At 53.0% G+C, this 18,109-nt stretch overlaps 1 protein-coding gene across 1 annotated transcript; it reads left to right on the top strand.

Annotated features, from left to right (window-relative positions):
* Positions 1–4,722: 4,722 nt before the first annotated feature.
* FEZF2 (FEZ family zinc finger 2) lies at positions 4,723–9,020 on the top strand. The gene is made up of 5 exons (XM_068202117.1): positions 4,723–5,647; positions 6,029–6,870; positions 6,963–7,097; positions 7,189–7,321; positions 7,750–9,020. Exons 2-5 carry the CDS (start codon positions 6,085–6,087, stop codon positions 8,004–8,006), a joined length of 1,311 nt encoding a protein of 436 aa, XP_068058218.1. The 5' UTR covers positions 4,723–5,647; positions 6,029–6,084; the 3' UTR covers positions 8,007–9,020.
* Positions 9,021–18,109: the final 9,089 nt, after the last annotated feature.

The following is an 18,109-nucleotide window of genomic DNA, read 5'->3' as shown; positions in this document are numbered from 1 at the left end:
TCAACAGTTCAAACAATGGCAAATACAAATAGCAAACGACCTGGCGTGGCATAGCCAGAAAGACTGGACAACACTGAGTGAGGAGTGAGTGGCAAAACGACAGTAGAAAGATTGGTTTTGGAAAGATTCTTTCTCTATTTGATTTTTTTCATTGAAAAAGGAAGTAATTTTGAAAATGAGATGTTTTTCTATCTCATTAAGGGGAGAATAATTCAAAACACGCGGAGTTTGTCCCACTTACTTTTTTGGCCTTCCTTCTTTCAAGCAAAAAAAAGGAAGGAATAGGAACATGAAACTGAAGTGGGCTTCTACCCATTTTCACTGTTTTTTGTTCCTTTTCCTGAAACGTTTTCAGTAGGAAAGTGCGAACAAGGCCATCCCCCCATTATATTCTCCTTCTCTACTTCCTCCCACCTTTTCTCCTAAATAGAAAATAAGGGGAAAAAACCCCTACAAACCCAGGAAAACTTAAAAGCTCCCACTCTTTAAAAAAAAAAAAAAAAAAAAAAGTATATTTCAAAACATTAGGAAGGAACATCTTTCATTTTCAGTGTTCAGAAATGAAAAGCAGCATTGCTCCATTACTGCAATGCGAAGGATGACTATTTCTGACAATAAAGATGGAGAACAGCAGCTCACCCTTTTAACAATTTCTTCCTTGCATTACTGGACAGGTTGGCTTTGGACATGGTGTGGATTCCAACGACTCCTCACCTGCCTCCTGGGCTAGACCAGTCTCACACCAGGAACTAGATTTCCCTCATGATGTCTCTCTCTGCTCCTCACAGGCAGGCAGGCAGCGTTTTTGGGGCATAAAGCCTGGCTGGGATCGAGCCGTTAGTTACCATTCCTGTTGACAGGCAAACTAGAATAGGCTCTGGCTCACTTTCTCCGAGCTGCGGAAGGAGGAATGAGCCGGGAAAAGAGTTCATTCAATTGCTTCTGTTTGGCAGCTCTGCAGGACTCTCCGCACAGACAGAAAGAGATGTGGCAAGTAAGGAGTTGCCATTTTTAGAATTACATAAGCCCATTTGATTGCCATCGAGGCACTCTGTGCAGCTCCTGCCACGGTGCCCTGCCGGTTGCTTTGCAGTGGGACTAGATTTCAAACGGTTTTAGAAGCAGGTCAGATACCAGCTTTTAAAATTGGATTTAGGTTGAAAATGTCGATGTTACTCCTGCCATCCCTGACAATATAGACCACTACAGCCATGCAAGGACTCTGAGCCAGTTTGCCTCCAACATCCCACTAACCACACTTCCTCTGGAACCTGTACAGTGCTCCAAAAACTTAGCTCCCCAATTAAAAAAACCTGAAAATATAAAATAAATATATCTGCCTATAGTTAGGCAGTAATGTACATATCTTAATAAAAGGAATGAAAAAATACTCTGGAGGGTCTCAAAGCCACCGCTCCATCCAAGGTGGCCTTGCCAGTCACTACTCCTGCCCCAGTGAGGCAGTGTCCATTGGGTGACAGGCAAGCAGGGTCACCCCACCGATGCTATGGGCCCTGCAGAACAGGATGGACTGCCCCTGGGGACTGAGGCACACAGAGCTGCGGGGTACTGCTCCCATTGGACCAAGTACCGCAGTTTCAAAGGAATAACCTGAAAAATTCACATGGCTAACAACCCTCACTTCACCTCTGCCTCAAACTTTGTTATCCTGACTTCTCTGTTCATTGCTCATTAATTTGTCCAAACAGTGTCTGACCACTGCAAACTGACTTGCGGCCAAACACCTTGGGAGCATCCCTGGGCTGACTCTTTGAGGTCGTAATTGCTGCCTTGCACGGAGACAGACCCAAATCCAGCACGGTGGGGCCAGGGCCGGCCAGCACCGCAGCCCAGCCTTTCTCCCAGCCCAACCCTGGGCCCCTCCAGCGCACCCTTGCACAAAGCTGCAAAGCCACAGAAAAAGCTGTTGCCCCACCCTGGTTCGCAAAGACAGCCCCATCCAAATTGCCTGGGCTGGTGGCTCACCCGGCAGTCCATCACCTTCCATTAAAAAAGAACAGGGAAAAGAACTGGGGAAAAAAAGTATTTAGAAAAATACCTACATAAAGCAAAGCAGCACGGAAATCAAAGCCACCATTTCGGGGAGATTGAAGCATAATGCTAATAACTTTCGGCAGCTTCCACTGCGGAGTTTAAGCAGCTGCCAAGTTAAATAACTAGGAGGATCCTAAGTTATCTTCCAGTGGACCAGAAATGCCCAGTGCCGACTGCCGGGGCGGAGGCGGCCCGACGGACGCGGGGAGCCGGGCCGAGCCTGCGGGGCCCTGCGCTCCTGCCCGCCTGGGACCCACCCGGGACGCGTCCCCGGGAGCCCCTCAGCAAACGGGTCTGCCTGTCGAGGAGCGAAATGGGAAGCCCCACCGGTTTTCGATGTCAGCGGCCGGGGAGCGTTTGGGGCTGGGGCTGCCGGGCGCGTACGGGATCCCCGAGGGGAGCGGGCGCTGGAGAAGCCCCGGCTGACCCGGCGTGTCCCGCACGGGGCCGGCCCGGCCCGCCCGGGCACCGCACTCGTTTTTCTGGGGAGGCAGCAGCGTAAAAATAACCGTAGAAGCGATCGCGTCCGCAATGGGAACGTCTTTGCGGCGTGCGCCTTCTTGGGAAAAATCCGCAAACCATTTCTCCCTCCAAATGTCGGGGGTGAAGGATTAAAACCCCACGGGAGAACTGCCTCCACGGGAGAGGCGGAACGCGGGGCCGAGCCGGGAGCCCGCTGCGCGCCCGACGTGCGGACGCTCCTGCCTCCCAAAGCCGGGCTGGGCCGCTCGGCCCCCCCAGACCCACCCCTCCCGCTTGGCACTCCGGGAGCAGAGGGGCTCGGGCTCGGTGCTGGGCAGGCGGTGGGGCTGGGGCAGCTGTCTCAAAGTCAGTCAGTTGTAATATGCTCGCCGGAACAGCAGAAGTCGAATCGATAGAGACGGCCTCCAGCTGTGCCTAAACCTGCGATTTCAATTAAAATACAGAGCTCTGATGCCCGGGTCTTAGCTGGGATCTCAATGCCCTGATGCGTAAGGCGCGCGGTACCCGGTTTCGAGCTGGCCGGGAGGCAGCGGCACGGCCCGAGCCGGTACCCGGCCTCGGGATGCACGGGAGCTTCTCCGGGCTGCAGGAAGGAGGCAGCCCCGGGGCTCCGCAAGGGCCCCCTGCCTCTCCTCGCCCCCAGGAGCCCCGAGGCCTGCGGGACCCTCTGCCCCGAGCAGGGCGGTGGGTGCGCAGCAGCGAGCCGCCAGCTGTCCCCTTGGCCAGGGAAGGAGGGAAAGAGAGACCCGGTTCAGCAAACACCCCGGCAAGGACGAGGGCGGCTCGGGGAAGCTGGCAGCGAGCTCCCGGTCCCGGCTCCGCAGCCCTTCTTTTATCCTGCCCGAAATCATCTCGTTTACAGAAAATATTTGTTTGCACTATTAGTTGGTACTGGAGTTAATTACTCAACGTGTGAGCGGGGAGTAATATGGATAAAAGCAGCCCCAGTGTTTATTGTGTGGGTGAGCTGTTTGAGCGGTGCTTGAATAAACTGCAATTAGGGTTAGATAGAGATTAATTAACATGTGAGTGGCAAGGTGTAAAATAGTTCCCAACCCTCCACTCAGTATAATCTGCAGGCGAGGAAAAGAAGTTTGTGGAGGCTAATTAAATACTTCGCTAAAGCCGGCGAGCACCGGGAGTGAGCGGAGTCCAGCCCAGCGCAGCCGCCGCCTGCCCTCTCCCGCTGCCCGGAGGAGGCGCGGGCTGGGCGGGCACCGCGGCTCAAGCGCGGCGTGCCTCCCCGGGGCTCAGCCGGGCTCTCCCGCAGCCCAGACACCGGGCACGGCTTCTGTGGTTCTCCGCGGTCCCGTCCCAGCCTCTTCCCATGGAAGCCGGACGGTTCCGTCTCTCCCTTGCACGCTGACCCGTCCGATGCGGGCGGGCAGGGCTGGGCTGGGCTGGGCTGGGCGGACGCCAGGACCTGATGCTCCAGGCGGGGTGTCCCCCCGGGGCTGGGCGCTCCCCTCCGCCCGCAGGCAGCCGGGGACGGCCGCCGCTTTTAAAGTTTGTTTCTGGAGCGTGTTGTGGTTCGCAGGTGAAAAAGCCTGTCTGCAAACAGCCGCCGGCGAGCTGTCCCGGCGGGGAGAGGAGGCGCGGCTTTGTCAGCGCCGCACAAAACCCCCGAATTCCTCTAAACTTTCTTAGACGCGCGAGGGAGGGGGAAAAAAAAAAAAAATATATATATATATATAGGGGGGGCCTTTTCATTGCTTGCTTTACCTCTGGCCAGGCTCAATCTAAACCCTTCGCTCCCCCCCTCTCTCCCGGATAATCCTCCCCTTTATTTTAGAAACACACAAAACCAGGTTCCACGCAGCGCTATAGTGGCTACAAGTGAAAGAGAATTGAGCGCCCTGAATCGCCGGGGGAAAATTGGTTCGGCTGAATAGCCCCGGCGAGGGACGGGGCGGCTAATCAGAGCCCGGGGGGTGCTGCCCTGCAGCCGGGCCCCCCCAAACAGGTGTACGCGGGACTCTCTCAATTACCGCGTCCTCGCATCTGAGGTTTCTGCAAATCCTCCCCTCCCGCATCACGGTGTTTTAATTAGAGAGAGGAAGGAAAGAAACCCCGGCATCCAGGCGCTATAATGTAGCCTCGCCTATTTGGGGGGGCGGGGGGGAAAGGAGGAAGAAGAAAGTGCTGGGGGGAGCGGGGTGGGGGGGGCGAAGGACAAGGGCTACAAGGGCAAGGGAGAGTCGTCGGGTGCCCCCCTGGGCAGCGGACACCTTTAGGGGGTGATAATTTGCAGAACTTCCCTTCGCTGAGCACGGGTCTTTTTTATTATTATTATTATTTTTAATTTTTTTTTTCAGCAGCGAAATCGAGTCCTGGACACGACTCCCTCCGCATTTATTTAAGGCTAATCACCAGTTACCCTGAGAGGGGAGAGGGCTAGAATTAAACTTAGTTTAATTAACATTAATACACTGTCCTAATTAATGGGTTGGCTATTAATTTATACATGCTGGAGAGGCTCGCAGATAAGTGACAATTTATTAATTATCTTCCAGCTCGGTTGCAACGGAGCTGATTGCAGATGGGTTGCCAAAATAACTCGAGCATGGTTGCGTGGTAGTTGCTTTAGAAAAAAAAAAATCGTTCTCCCCCTTCTTAAAAAAAAAAAAAAAAAAAAAAAAAGGAAGAAGAAAAAAAAATCCTCACGCTCATTCGGAGTGGCTCTTCTAACCCCAGCAAGAACTGGAGCACTCTTTTCCACCCAACTTGTGAATCGCACTTGCCTTCTAATTTGCCACATGCAAAACGATTCCTCTGCTTTGCAAGTTGCTTTTTAAGAAGGGAGAGAGAGAGGAAAAACCCAGCTCGCACACGAGCGATTTGTGCGTCTTAAACTGGAAGGAAATTGTGCGTGGAGAGGGGGGGCTCGTCTTCCTCTCTCTGCCCCAACCCACCGCGCTCCAGCCCGGCGCCTCGGCTTGGGGAAGATCCATGGTGGCATCCCCATGTCATTCTGCTCAAAGTGACTTCATATGATGTCAGCTTTAAATGTTCGAGACCGTGATCTGACGCTCAGGAAGATGTTTGCTATCAAAATGTGACTGTGGCCACGCTGCGCTGCTTGGATGAGTCTCGCCGGAGCTGGGCAAAGGTAAGTGGTCCCAAGGCGAGCCCTGCCGCCCCTCGCCGTGCCCCCCGCCCCTGCTCCCGCATTTCCCGGACCGTGGCCATCGGTGGGGCTCGGCTGGGTGGCATTGGGCTGGGGAAGGTTTTTCTTTTTCTTTCCCATTTTTCTTTTTTTTTTTTTCTTTCTTTTTTTTTTTTTTTTTTTTTTAATACTAACAAGGTCTAGCCTGCATGTTACTTTAGCGTGTTCCGCTTAATGAGCAGTAATCTGGTACCCTACGTGCCATTGTTCTTGAATATGTTCATTTGAATGTAAATAGGGAGGGGGTGCCGGTGGGGGGTGGGGTGGGGGGGAGAACAAGGTGCTTATTAAATTGATTTGTCTCCTGGCTTTTCTGGAATGCAGAGCCGAGCGCGGGAGCGAGTCGCTGCTCACACCAAGTTCCCGCACGGCGGAGCGACATGGCGAGCCCGGGGTCGCTGGAGACGGTCATGCCTTCTTCCTGCCCCCGGCACGACGGCAGAGCCGCCACCGCTAACCCCTCCAAGACCCTGGCCTTCTCCATCGAGCGGATCATGGCAAAGACGTCGGAGCCCAAGCCGGCCTTCGAGGAGCGGCACGGCGGGCCGGGGCCGGAGCCAGGCAAGAAGCCGCTGAGCCTGTGCTCGCCACTGCCCTGCGTGATCCCCATCCCGCCTCTGGGCTACGAGCTGCCTTCCAAGACTCTCAACTACTCGGAGCTGTGGAAGAGCAGCCTGCGGGGCGGTGCGGGGCTCTGCAAAGCCAACTGCGGCGTTTGCTGCAAGGCAGAGCTCGCCCTGGGCCAGCCCAGCGGCCGGCTCATCAAGCCGCAGGTCATCCACCAGGCAGGGGCCGTTCCGGCTGCCCCCCGCTCCCTCTACTACTTCAACTACCTGGACGCCGCGTACCACCCGGCCGACCTCCTGCACGGACAGCTCTTCCCGGCCGGCCTGCTGGGCGCCCCGTCGCCGGGGGGGCTCTCGGCCCACCAGAAGCTTTTCCTGCTGGAGAACGCCAAGCTAGCGGGGCTGGCGGCCGAGAAGCTGCCGCCGCCGCCTCCCTTCGCCCACAAGGAGCGGCTGCCGGGACACCTGGACCAGGTGATGAAGGAGGCGGCGGCGGCGGAGCGCGGCGGCCCCCCCAAGGGCCACGCCAAGATGGGGGGCGGCGGCGGCGGGGCGGCGGAGGGCAAGCCCAAAAACTTTACCTGCGAGGTCTGCGGCAAGGTAAGGGGGGCGCCGGCATCGGGTGGGGGAACCGTGGGCGGCGGCGGCGGCGGGGCCGTGCCTGACCTCGCCTTCCCGGCGCTTCCCCACAGGTGTTCAACGCGCACTACAACCTCACCCGCCACATGCCGGTGCACACGGGGGCCCGGCCTTTCGTCTGCAAGGTCTGCGGGAAGGGCTTCCGCCAGGCCAGCACCCTGTGCCGGCACAAAATCATCCACACCCAGGTAGGTGGGGGGCGGCCGGGTTGCGGGAGGTGGCGGCCGCCCCTGCTCTCCGCGCAGCCCCCACTGACGGGCCTCTCGCACCCCGGTGCAGGAGAAACCTCACAAGTGCAACCAGTGCGGAAAGGCGTTCAACAGGAGCTCCACGCTCAACACCCACATCCGCATCCACGCCGGCTACAAGCCCTTCGTCTGCGAGTTCTGCGGCAAGGGCTTCCACCAGAAAGGTGAGCTGAGCCGGGACGCGTCGGGGCCCTCGCCCATCATTAGCGAGGATTAAACGCGGCGAGCCCTGGCCGGCTGGGGAAAGCGAGGGGCGCGGGCAGATCCGCCGCCGCTCCCAATTACTTTGCCTCTAAGCTGGGCCGCATCGCCGGGCAGTGCTGACGGTTCCCCCTAAATGCTTTTTAAATGAAAGGTGCCGGGCCTTGGTCCTAATCCAGAGCCCTCCGTTTGCCGCGGGTCACCGGGTTGACCTTGCCTCTCTCATTTGTGCCATGCCAGTTGCGCGCTGCTCCGCGCTGACGAGGACCGAGTTTGACAAGTGGGACGGGGGTGCGGGTGGAGACACTTCCTAACGCCCCCCTTACCTGTGCACCGTGCGGCCGGGGCACCCTCGGTTAACTCCCTTTTCCATCTTTTTCCTCTTTCGCAGGCAACTACAAGAACCACAAGCTGACCCACAGCGGAGAGAAGCAGTACAAGTGCACCATTTGCAACAAAGCCTTCCACCAGATCTATAACTTGACTTTCCACATGCACACCCACAATGACAAGAAGCCCTTTACGTGTGTCACTTGCGGAAAAGGATTTTGCAGAAACTTTGATTTAAAGAAGCACGTCCGAAAGTTGCACGACAGCGTCTCCAGCGCTCCTCCGCCGCGGGACCCTGGGCGCAGCGGGCAGAGCTAAGGGCCCGGCGTGCCGCCACACTCGGACCTGCTCAACCAGGCCAGCACTATTTATCCAAACCAGCCTTCGCTTCTCTGTCCTTTTCCCAGCGAGCTCAGCCGCCGGTAGCAAGCGACCCCGAGCCGCAGTTGTATATAAGAGGAATCTTATTTAATGGCGCGTTGCGCCGCCGGAGCGGGCCAGGACGGGCCGGGCTGGCCGCCCCCCGCCCGGCGCCAGGACAGCGCTCTTTATACGTGTCTGTAAATCTCCATTTTAAATGTACGCTCCAATAAGTGAGGAATATATCTATATCTATATCTATCACGGGACAATAAACCGGCCCTTCGCAGGTGTCTCATTTCCCACCTGGGCCCCGGCCCGAGCGGGGACCGGGCTGCACGGCGCTATCCCCCCGTGTGAGCGCGGCTTGCGGGAGCCGGGCCCTGCCGCCTCAGGGCCCGCTGAGCGCCGCGAGCATCAGAGGAGCGAAATGAGGGCGGGAGGGAGCCGGGCGGCTTCAGAGGGCTGCGGCCGCCCCCCGCAACGGGGTCAGAGCCCTTGCAGGACCCGCGGCGGGGCTGCGCGGCCCCGACCGGCAGCGCGAAGGGCGGCTCGGAGTTTCCCAGCGCCGCTTTTCGGGGTCGGTTCATTACGGCGTGTTTAAACCGCTCCTGAATGACTATCTTTCCTTGCATGCAGATAAAATGATCTCACGCTTGCTTTCCGAGTAATGACCCAAATTAAGAGAGAAAACACAGACCCTTCAAACCGCATTACATTAATCTAATCACTCCCAGCAGGCCTCAGAAACTCTTTGTGATCAGAATATGGATAATCAAGCACTTGGATTACACTAAATATTCCCTTCTCATCTCTCCCCCTCCCTCACTTTTAATACGCAAGTGTCTATTCCGGCCACGTCGTTAGGAACAATATTATTCTAGCGGAGAAAGGAGATTGAGGAGGCCGGGCGTGTGCGTGCTGCTCGGGCCGGGCTTGCCAATGAAGAGGGGAACGAGAGAGGCACCGAAATGCCTGGGGACGGCGTAATGGGGAGCTCACCTTTCTCCGCTTAATTGAGTGGTTAAATAGAGGGAGGCGAGGACGAGCACAGCTCGCCGCCGAGCGCAGGAACGGGAGTCAACCCCTCGCTCCGGGTTTCTGGATTCATTATTAGGCTGCGATGTTCTCCAAGGAGCGGGCTGGGGGCTGGGGCCGGGGTTCCGGGCCCCGCTCTCCCGCTGTAGAGACGGGGCGATTTTAGAGTTTCTCGGGGTTTGCATTTTCCAGTGTGTGAAACAGCGTTTTGACGCTTTGAGGAGGGAAAAAGAATGTCCAGTGACCCTGGCAGCGGGGAAGGATCATGACCGAATTTGTTTAAAAAAAAAAAAATTGGGAGAGTTTTAGGTTAAAAGGAAAAATTTTAAAAGGGAAAAAAAAAAAATGCAAACTCCGTCACCGGTAAGTCGCCGCTCCGGAAACCCTGCCAGGGGGAGACGGCCCCGCAAGTGAAGGGGCTGCGGCTCAACCCCCGGCAGGCAGGAGCCGAGTCTGTCTCTCCCGCCGCCGCGACAGACGGGGCGGGACAACCCACGGGCCGGGGACAGCGGGAGGGACCCCTCTCTCCGTGAGGACACTGTGCCGGGGGAGGCCATGGCAGGACGAGGTCCCGGAGGACGGGAGCGGGGCGTGGGCATCCCGAGGGGTGCCTCCCGCTGCCAGATCCGGGGGAAGCGCCGCTTTCTCCGCACCTCGGGCGCCGGGAAGAGGTCTGGGCTGCCAGCCGGGAGCCGAAAGCGGGAGCCAGGCGCGGCTGCGGGCACCACAGACAGCGCGCAGGCTGCTTCCTCAGCTCTCCTGATGGGCGAGAGCAGTGCGAAACCCACTCCCAGGAAGGGAATTAAGGAAGTGCGTTCTTATCGCATTTTTATAAAAAGCGGCGTTGATTACAGAGCCGTCTGGGGAGAGGGCGGCATCCCCGTCACGGCTAAGGGCATCTTGGGGGCACCCTGAAGTGCCGTGTCCGCCGCCGCTGGTGGGCTTGGTCACCTGGCCCTTCCTGGGGGGCGGTGGGCAGCCATCCCCGGACCGGCTGTCGCTCCGGCTTCCCCCCGATCTCGGACGTACCGGGAAGGGGCCGCGGCAGCGCGCTGGCCACCGGCCGGCCCCGGACCCCCCCCCGGCTCTCGCCCGGATCCCGGCACACACAAGCCGCAGATCGCGGGGGAGGGGCGGCTCTGTCAGACACACACACGCCAGAGACTCCAATTATCTTCTCCCTCACAAGATGTTTCTGCTGTCCACGACTGCTCACACTTCGGCACTCTTGCCAGCAAGCCTCAATAACACAAAACCCGCACAAAAACCCCTTTCCCGGCGCCGCAGCCGCGCACACAACAGATTGAGCGGTGCCGGTGCCTCGGGGGGAGGGTTAGAGGTGCCTCTGCGCAGAGAGCGACGTGCCAGCGCCTCCGTGCTTCCCCCTCGGCCCGCCCGGCCCGGCCCGGCCCAGCGCTTCCCCGGGACCGGGCGGCTCCCAGGTGCGTCCCGGCACCGCGCCGGGCACCGGGAAGCAACCAACCTACAGGCAGCTGCGTTGCCCTTTTCCCTGCACTCCGCTCTCCAAACGTCTGAGCAACCAGTTTGCTGCTAGAAACATGTTAATTGCCAACGGAGCTCATTAAGGCATGCACATGCAAAACACAGCGAGGGAGATTAAATGGACAAAAGCGCAATAATGAACTGTCAAAAATCGGACCCATCTACACGACCAGGAGCACTCAAGAATGAGGCATTTAGAGGCAACAAAGGATTGTCTGGGACAGGAAGAAAGGACGACCTAGACTTTTGTTTAGTCAACACAATTGATTACAAATGAGAGATTAACAGGATAGCTTCAGAGTTTTTTTGAAGGAGGCAGAAGAGAAAAGTCCAATTAAGTGCACCGAATGTTAACTACATTGATTTCCACGGCCAGCGCTGGAGAAATTCTCATTAAACCATCCCTGGCGATCCCTTTTGGAAAGTAATTTGTCTCCCTGATGGAGCAGAGAAAGGGAGCCATGTAAAGAGAAAGAAGCGCTAGTTCTTGGCACAATGAGCTTAGGAGACACACTGGAAAGAGCCAAAGGGGGAGTTAATGAGCATCTGACAAGCCGCTTGGACCCGGGCCTGGAGAGCAGCGATGAAAAGATGGAATTGGCCAACAACTATTCTTTATATCAAACATAAAAAGGCCAATCTGAAACAGCGCTGCTCAAAGCTGGTGGAGAAGAAAAGAAAGGCCCCCAGTGAGGGGTAGAGTGGAGGACTCAACTGCCCCATTGGGACGGGGGAAGAAATGCACTGGCATGTCCCCCTCCGAGCGAGCGGAGCTGCTGGCGCTCGGCACTACCCCCCGAGGGGGAACGGCAGAGAGGGCCCGGCAGCCCCGGCCCGGAGGCGCTTGCACAGACTCGAATCGCCTCAGAGCAGCCGAACTGGGTACAGTTTTAAGAAGCTATCCCGCGGAGGGAGATCACCGGTCAGCCCAAATCACGGCGGCCAGGCTCTCCCCGAAACCCGCCCTCCTCCTCCCCGGGGCTGCATTAGCCCGACCCCTCCCGCTGCTCCGGATGCCGGCCCCCCCCCGGGACCGGGCACCGCGGAGCGCAGCGCAAGGCAACGCGCGTCGTGTAGACACGGCTCGCTCGGAGGCTCTTAAATCAGATTAGAGCTCGTTAATAACAATTTTGGCTTAAGTCTGTATTGACTTAGGTTTAGGAATGGCTTAGCACTTTCGCTTAAGTCAACACCAGGACTAAATTGACGCATGCCTTTCCCAAACCGCCATGTCCCCCGGGACGCCCAGGTGCCCGTAGGACTTGTCCTTCTGCCGCTACAAGCCGTTTTACGGAAGTATTTGCATGATTTTTAAGTAAGCCTGCTGGGCCTCGACTGTGCCAGCTCACCCCTTCGTGCCATCCACAAAGGGTCCCCTCCAGGGACGGGTTTCATGGGCCTCACCCTCCAAGGGTTGAAATCAGGGCACTTCTGTTCTTTTAGGCTCTTGCAGGCAGCCCTTGCGCTCCTTCCCTAGCCCTCATGGTGTGGCTCCTGCCCACTCCCCCAACACCTCCCCACGCCTCTCTCCTCAGGTCCCCTCTAACCGCTTCAGATTTATACCCTGGATACCCCCAGATAGCCGGGCCTGCATTGCCATCCACAGGCGAGCTCTGTGGAGAGACTAAGGGTCTAAGAGGCATCTGCCCCGGCACCTGAGGGAAAAGACGGCACGGCGGGTCCCAGCGGAGGCATTCCCTCCAGCCGGGACCGACAGCGGCCACAGCGAGGGCTACAGGCTACCTGCCACCTGCCCAGCTACTTTAGACCCATTGAGAACCACATGCAGATGGAATGGCAAGGGACAGGTAGGCCCTGGGGCTGTGCAGGCCGAGGGGGCCACCAGCAGGGAAAGGCATCCACCCCTTGGACTGCGATCCTGGAGCAGTTACCGCGGTCACCCCATGGCCTCCCTCTCCTGAGGGTTCCTGCACTCAGACCTCACACCACGGCCAGCTTTGCTCTAACCAGTCACCCTCCCACCTCCCCCTTGCTGCCTTCCTCTCCACCTTCTCTGCATCCCTCTCACAGGAACGGTGCTGTGCTGACCAACACCGTCACCAAGGGACCTTAGAGAAGACTCATAAGGGGGAGGGGGAAATGCTCTTACCGGCTGGTTTCTACCACACATCCCGATTCTCCAGGTGACACTGTCCCAGCTTTTAACCCCACTCCTAGCCTATTCTTATTGCTAACCCTGCCTAGCTCAAAGCCGTAGCCTCGTATTATTTGTATTTATCTCATTGATTTACTGCAATTGCTTAATTGAGTGACTTATGGGCAACACGTGCCCTCAATTAAAAATTAAAAAAAAAAAAAAAAGAAAAAGGAAAAGGGTACATTTAGATTTCTGTGCTCTCTGTTTCACGGGCTGCTTCTCCTCGTAAGGTGTTGAAACTGCAGCTGGGCCATGTGGTTCAGCCCTCAGGGAGCCTTGGGCGTGCTCCCCACGGAGTACAAGCGGCCGTTCAGTGCGGGTGCTTCAAGTCACCAGTGATCTTAAATTCTGCTTCAAAGTGACTCCGGTAAGAGCGTGTTTAGTCACCGAGGCACTTTTTTGTCCCCAATGGGGACAAAATGCTGTCAAGACACAGACCACAGGAAAGGTCTGCTCCCAGAATTCTGGGTGTATAAGCCCGAAACAACACAAAATTTGACTTCTACAAATATTTGCATCTTTGCCGTCTTCTGCGTTGGCAGAAGAAGCAGGCTGATGACAAACTTAAAAGAGATCTCATCCGGGAGCAGAAGTACTCCCAGCCCATAGGACAAGGAGTGGTCACCTCGCTGGACCCACTTCTCTCCCGGCTCCTCGCCGAGCCTCTCGGAGCATCCGCGGCCCTTCCCGGCCGCCCCAGCCCGCGCGCAAAGCGCACAAACGGGGCCACAGCAGTGGTGGGGGGGCAGTGGCAGCCCCTGTCCCAGCCCGCGGGGCTGCTCTGCCAGCGGCGGCCGGGAGCCCAAACACAGCGGGGATGGGCGCTTTGAACCACTTGGGAGACCGAGGCCACGGCAGCCAGGTATTTTCCCACATCAGCGCCACTGCAATGGACACGATTGTTCTGTGAAGGGCTCAGGCGTTTAAACGGCAGAGAGCACCTGAGACCTCCTGCAGCCGCGTTCCCGAGGTCCCGTTAACTGTCTGATACTCCTTCTACTGTCTTCTCACTGATGCCAGTTGCCAAGATATTTCACATAAATAGAAGCTTTCTGATTTATTATCAGCCTCTCCCTTCTGATTCATTATGTTAATGAATTGAGATATTACCAACACTGGATTATCGTATCTATCAATGAATCCAGCAAAAGAAAGCTAATTATAGAGGAAAAAGCCAAGTGTACCCGGAAACTTAATACAAAGAAACGTCCGAGAAATATAGCAAAGCAGCTGCAATAGTTTAAGCACCCTCTAAACACAGATTCCAGTTGTCTGGGGACCGCGGCACTTTGGGTCACATAGACAACCTTTTTTCCTAGGGATTTACGAATACGTTTTTTACCCTTAACATTATTATTACGAGCGTTTCCAAGGAATCAAACCCACTGCCCAGAGCTTTCCGAGGAATCTCGGCGCCGTTGAGTGAGGGAGGACACACACACAATGCGCTTCCCGTTCCCTCTCCCAGCGCACCGCTCCCGGCGACGCGCAGTCCCCGCGCCCCGATCACGACCGACCGGCACCCGTCTGTCCTCCCCCGCGCCACAGCGGGCTCATGTCACACCGGGCGACCACCGAGAAACGGGGCTTGGTTTGTTTGGGTTTTTTTCGTCCCCTCCCTTCTCCCTTTCCCACAGTCACTTGGCTTGGCGTTTCCCCGGCTCGAAGCAGCGCTGTCCCTCGGGCAGAGCCCGCACCGGTGGGGCGCGGGGCGAGCGCGGCCGCGGAGCGCAGCGCGCAGGTTCGGCGGCGCTGAACAAAGCTGCCGGCATGTGCTTCACTTTGAACACATTATCCTCCGGAAGCTTTTATTGAGCAACAGTCAGAGCTCCGTGAATGAAGCTATTGGAACACATACGAACTAAATGGGTAAAGAAAGGCAAGTCTGGTTACCGAAATTACATTTCTCATTTCCCATTCACTGCAGTGAGGCAGGTACTTATTTACTGCGGCTTCAAGGTACGGCAATTAGTAAAGGAGACTGTAATTTACCTAAAGGAAGGCAATTTTCCCCTTTTATTAATTTACAATAGATTTGTAAAATAATCTTACAGCAGCTGGTTCTGCTTGAATCTGTTTCAAAAGTGTGATGTAAATACTGTCTCACACTATTTTGTTGCTTATTAGGGCTTTCTGGTAGGTGATACGACTGCGAGTGAGGGGAAAGAACACCACACATTTATTTTTAAGATTATCATCAGAGCGATAAAACTTATGAGAAGAAGTGAGCATACTTTCTATCCGTATGCGTTAAAAACACACGTATTCAAAGTAAGTCAAATGCAAAAGCTACAACTGGAAGGCTACAAACACAGCGGGTACAGCTTAGCGCATTTTCAAGAGCTGTTTTAACTGTATTTAAAAGGAGTAGCAAATTCCCAAATTAAATCACCCTATTTATAGCAAAGACAAAGAGTTTCACACAGCAGGAGGATGTACTAAAGAACCATTTTCCCCCACCTGTTTCCTTAGCAAGCGTTTAAGTATCTATATCTACATCTTCCTAGTAATCGCATATCTGAAGTAATTTAGCTTACACATTATGAAACAATAGGAACAGTGAAAATAATCGATCTGGGATTCATTACATTTGGATTTTTCATCAGTAGACTTCTCAGATTTTTAATCTTCACTTAGCAGTTTAATATTCCATACCAGAGTCAGAGGAAAACAAACACCATACCTAAGCAAAGTATTTATCGCTGGCCTACTCACTGTTCACACTCGGCTGCAGCAGGCAACAACCTACATCCAACTCATCCATGGAATGCAACACTGATCAAAGCTTTATTTCAACTATAACACAGTATACCCATGGATTATAATCCTTGAGCAAACAGAATATCACAGTAATGAAGACCTTAGCATTACAAATATGTTAAAACAGCTTGCATTTGGGGTGATATTTAAGGTCAAGTTGTAGCTGAACACAAGTATTAAAATATTATGAAAATTACCATTATGGAGTAAATAATGTTTTCTTTCAGATATAACCTCTAAAAGTACATTCCATTTAAAATTTGGTTTTCTTATTTTTCAGTACAAGCAAGCTCAAACTGAGCATCTACATCCCCAACCTGCTCTAAGCGCGAATGAAAAAGACAGAAATTAAGAAGTATAAGCTCAGCCTAAAAATTAGCTCCCAACGTCTATGAAAACATGACTCTAAATAAATATCAAGAGGATACCATAGTGTCAGATATGCATCTAAATCAACTTAATATTTCAACTATACTCTCAAATTAAATTAATAGGCTTGTGAAAGATTCTGCAGAGTAAGAAATTTTTTATGCTAGGGAAAAGTAACATGCCTTGCCTTCTGCTCCTGCCCCCACAGCCAGAATAACTGAGAAAGCAAAAAGCTTGGGAATGTGATAGTAGAGGTGACAAGATGGGTGAACAGGCTGTGCTCCTGGGGTAGTATTGGGGTTACTCATCTGTGCATTAACCTAGAAAAGTATGATTAATTCTTTCTTCTTGCAAGATACTACAAGATTAACTTACAAACAGGAAAACCTTTGGGTTTTCTCACTGCTCTTTACTCAATTGCTGTCCCCCACCTATCAGAAAAGCACAAGAAGCAACAGGCTCCTAGGACCACCACACCTTATGTATACATATATTGTAACACAAAAGAGCAAGCAGCAAGTTAAGCCTATAGAGTAACAAGTTTTCTCTTTTTTTTTTTGTTTATTTGTTTGGGGGTTTGTTTGTTTGTTTGTTTTTTGGGGGGTGTGGCGAGTTTGTTTTTTTGAGAAAAAAATTACTCATGATGAGTAGGAAATTGCAGACTATATATATGATGTAATTTCTATATTTAATATATTTTTAAATATATATATATATATATATAAAAGCTTGGGATAAGATAGGGTATAACTACATAGAATCAATACGTTTGAAGTGACTGCCTTGACTTGGTGAAGAATACCCATTCAAGATCTCATAGGAGACCAATATTAAATCATATCAGTACAAATCACTTAGAAGGATTCTTAAGTTTTTTAAAAGCACACCAAAATTTAACATTTGCTTTCTCAAATCAGTATCTATAAAAAGGCAAGTATCAAGCTAGTCCAGCCATGGTAAATGAAACTCAACAAATCTAAGTAAAACAGGAGATACCATATAATTCTAGTCCCTTGCCACTGCATGCCCCAGCTCAGCAGACACTTGCTCCTGCCCCTATTACTGTGCTATTTCACAGTCATAGGCAATTGCATTTATTTGTTTCAAACCACAGGCCAATATGAAGGCCCTTGTCTCTGAGAAGAGTCACCTACATAGATTCCTGCTTTACATGGTTCTCTTAATTTAGTTTTTCTTTTCCGGGACATGTTCCTTCATAGTTTTCCTTGAACTTGTTGTCCTATTGTTTCTAAAGTGATGCTGCAGGAAATAAAATTAAATTCCTTCTTTGAAGAGAATTTAATTTTACTCTCAGGCACGCTATATGAGCACCTAACTGCAGCACAATAACTACTCTAACCCTGCTTGCAGGTGCCTTTCGTGCATGTTGTCAAATTCTCACGCATGGAGCTACCATGTACTCCATGTCCACACACCCAGATCTCCTTCCAGGGGAAATCACCAGGGCAAGGAGATCCTGAGCATCTGCACTGTGTCCCAGTGCTTAGGCAGAGGTGGAAGAGATAAAGACTCACATTATTTGCATGTATAAAGTACTTAGGGGCCCAGATTTTTGTTGAAGTGATCTCCCTTTGGACGCAAAGAACAGGATGGGTCCCCTTTGTTAGCAACTAACTGCTCATCCATCCCTTCCGAGTATCATGTGTAATAGGTTTTCCCTTCTTGTGTGCTCAACTGGTTCCAATTATTTGCTTTATAAATGTGAGCTCTACCACTGTAAGATCCATACACATAAATCAGATTGAGAATCACATTGTGAGTTTACAGAAGAAAATATTACCAAGTTGTCTTTGTGACAGAACACTGAGTAGGTATAAAATTGCAATGGTCTCTATGCCAAGTTTTTTTTAAGCTCTCAGCTTGTAAGATGAAAGCCTAATTTGATATTTTTGTAGTTATATAACAGTTCTAATATTTTGTGACATTTTGTATTGTGACACTATAGATGAAATTGTCATCGGACTGACACCCTTTACTGTTTATTCCTTAATTACAACTGTTAACAACACTGCAGAGAAGCGTGCTAATCTGCCATCACATATTATGAAAACAACGTTATTGTTACAAACACCAACACCCACTCAACAGGATAATTCTAAGATGGCAGTTTCTGTAAAAAGTTATCAGTTTAATGGACACTTCAATAGAAAAAGTTTAAAATGAACTCCTAATATTCCTGTGGAAAATATAAAACAATTTAATATTGCACCTA

Source organism: Anomalospiza imberbis, chromosome 11 (genome assembly GCF_031753505.1).
Source record: "Anomalospiza imberbis isolate Cuckoo-Finch-1a 21T00152 chromosome 11, ASM3175350v1, whole genome shotgun sequence".
Taxonomy (NCBI): Eukaryota; Metazoa; Chordata; class Aves; order Passeriformes; family Viduidae; genus Anomalospiza; species Anomalospiza imberbis.
This window is presented reverse-complemented; position numbering and strand designations above follow the sequence as displayed.

Excerpts from the sequence above, each read along its gene's own strand:
- FEZF2 (XM_068202117.1), top strand. The coding sequence starts at position 6,085 with ATGGCGAGCCCGGGGTCGCTGGAGACGGTCATGCCTTCTTCCTGCCCC. Across the intron at positions 6,871-6,962 it reads CCTGCGAGGTCTGCGGCAAG|GTGTTCAACGCGCACTACAA; the intron begins GTAAGGGGGGCG and ends GCTTCCCCACAG. Across the intron at positions 7,322-7,749 it reads CAAGGGCTTCCACCAGAAAG|GCAACTACAAGAACCACAAG; the intron begins GTGAGCTGAGCC and ends CCTCTTTCGCAG.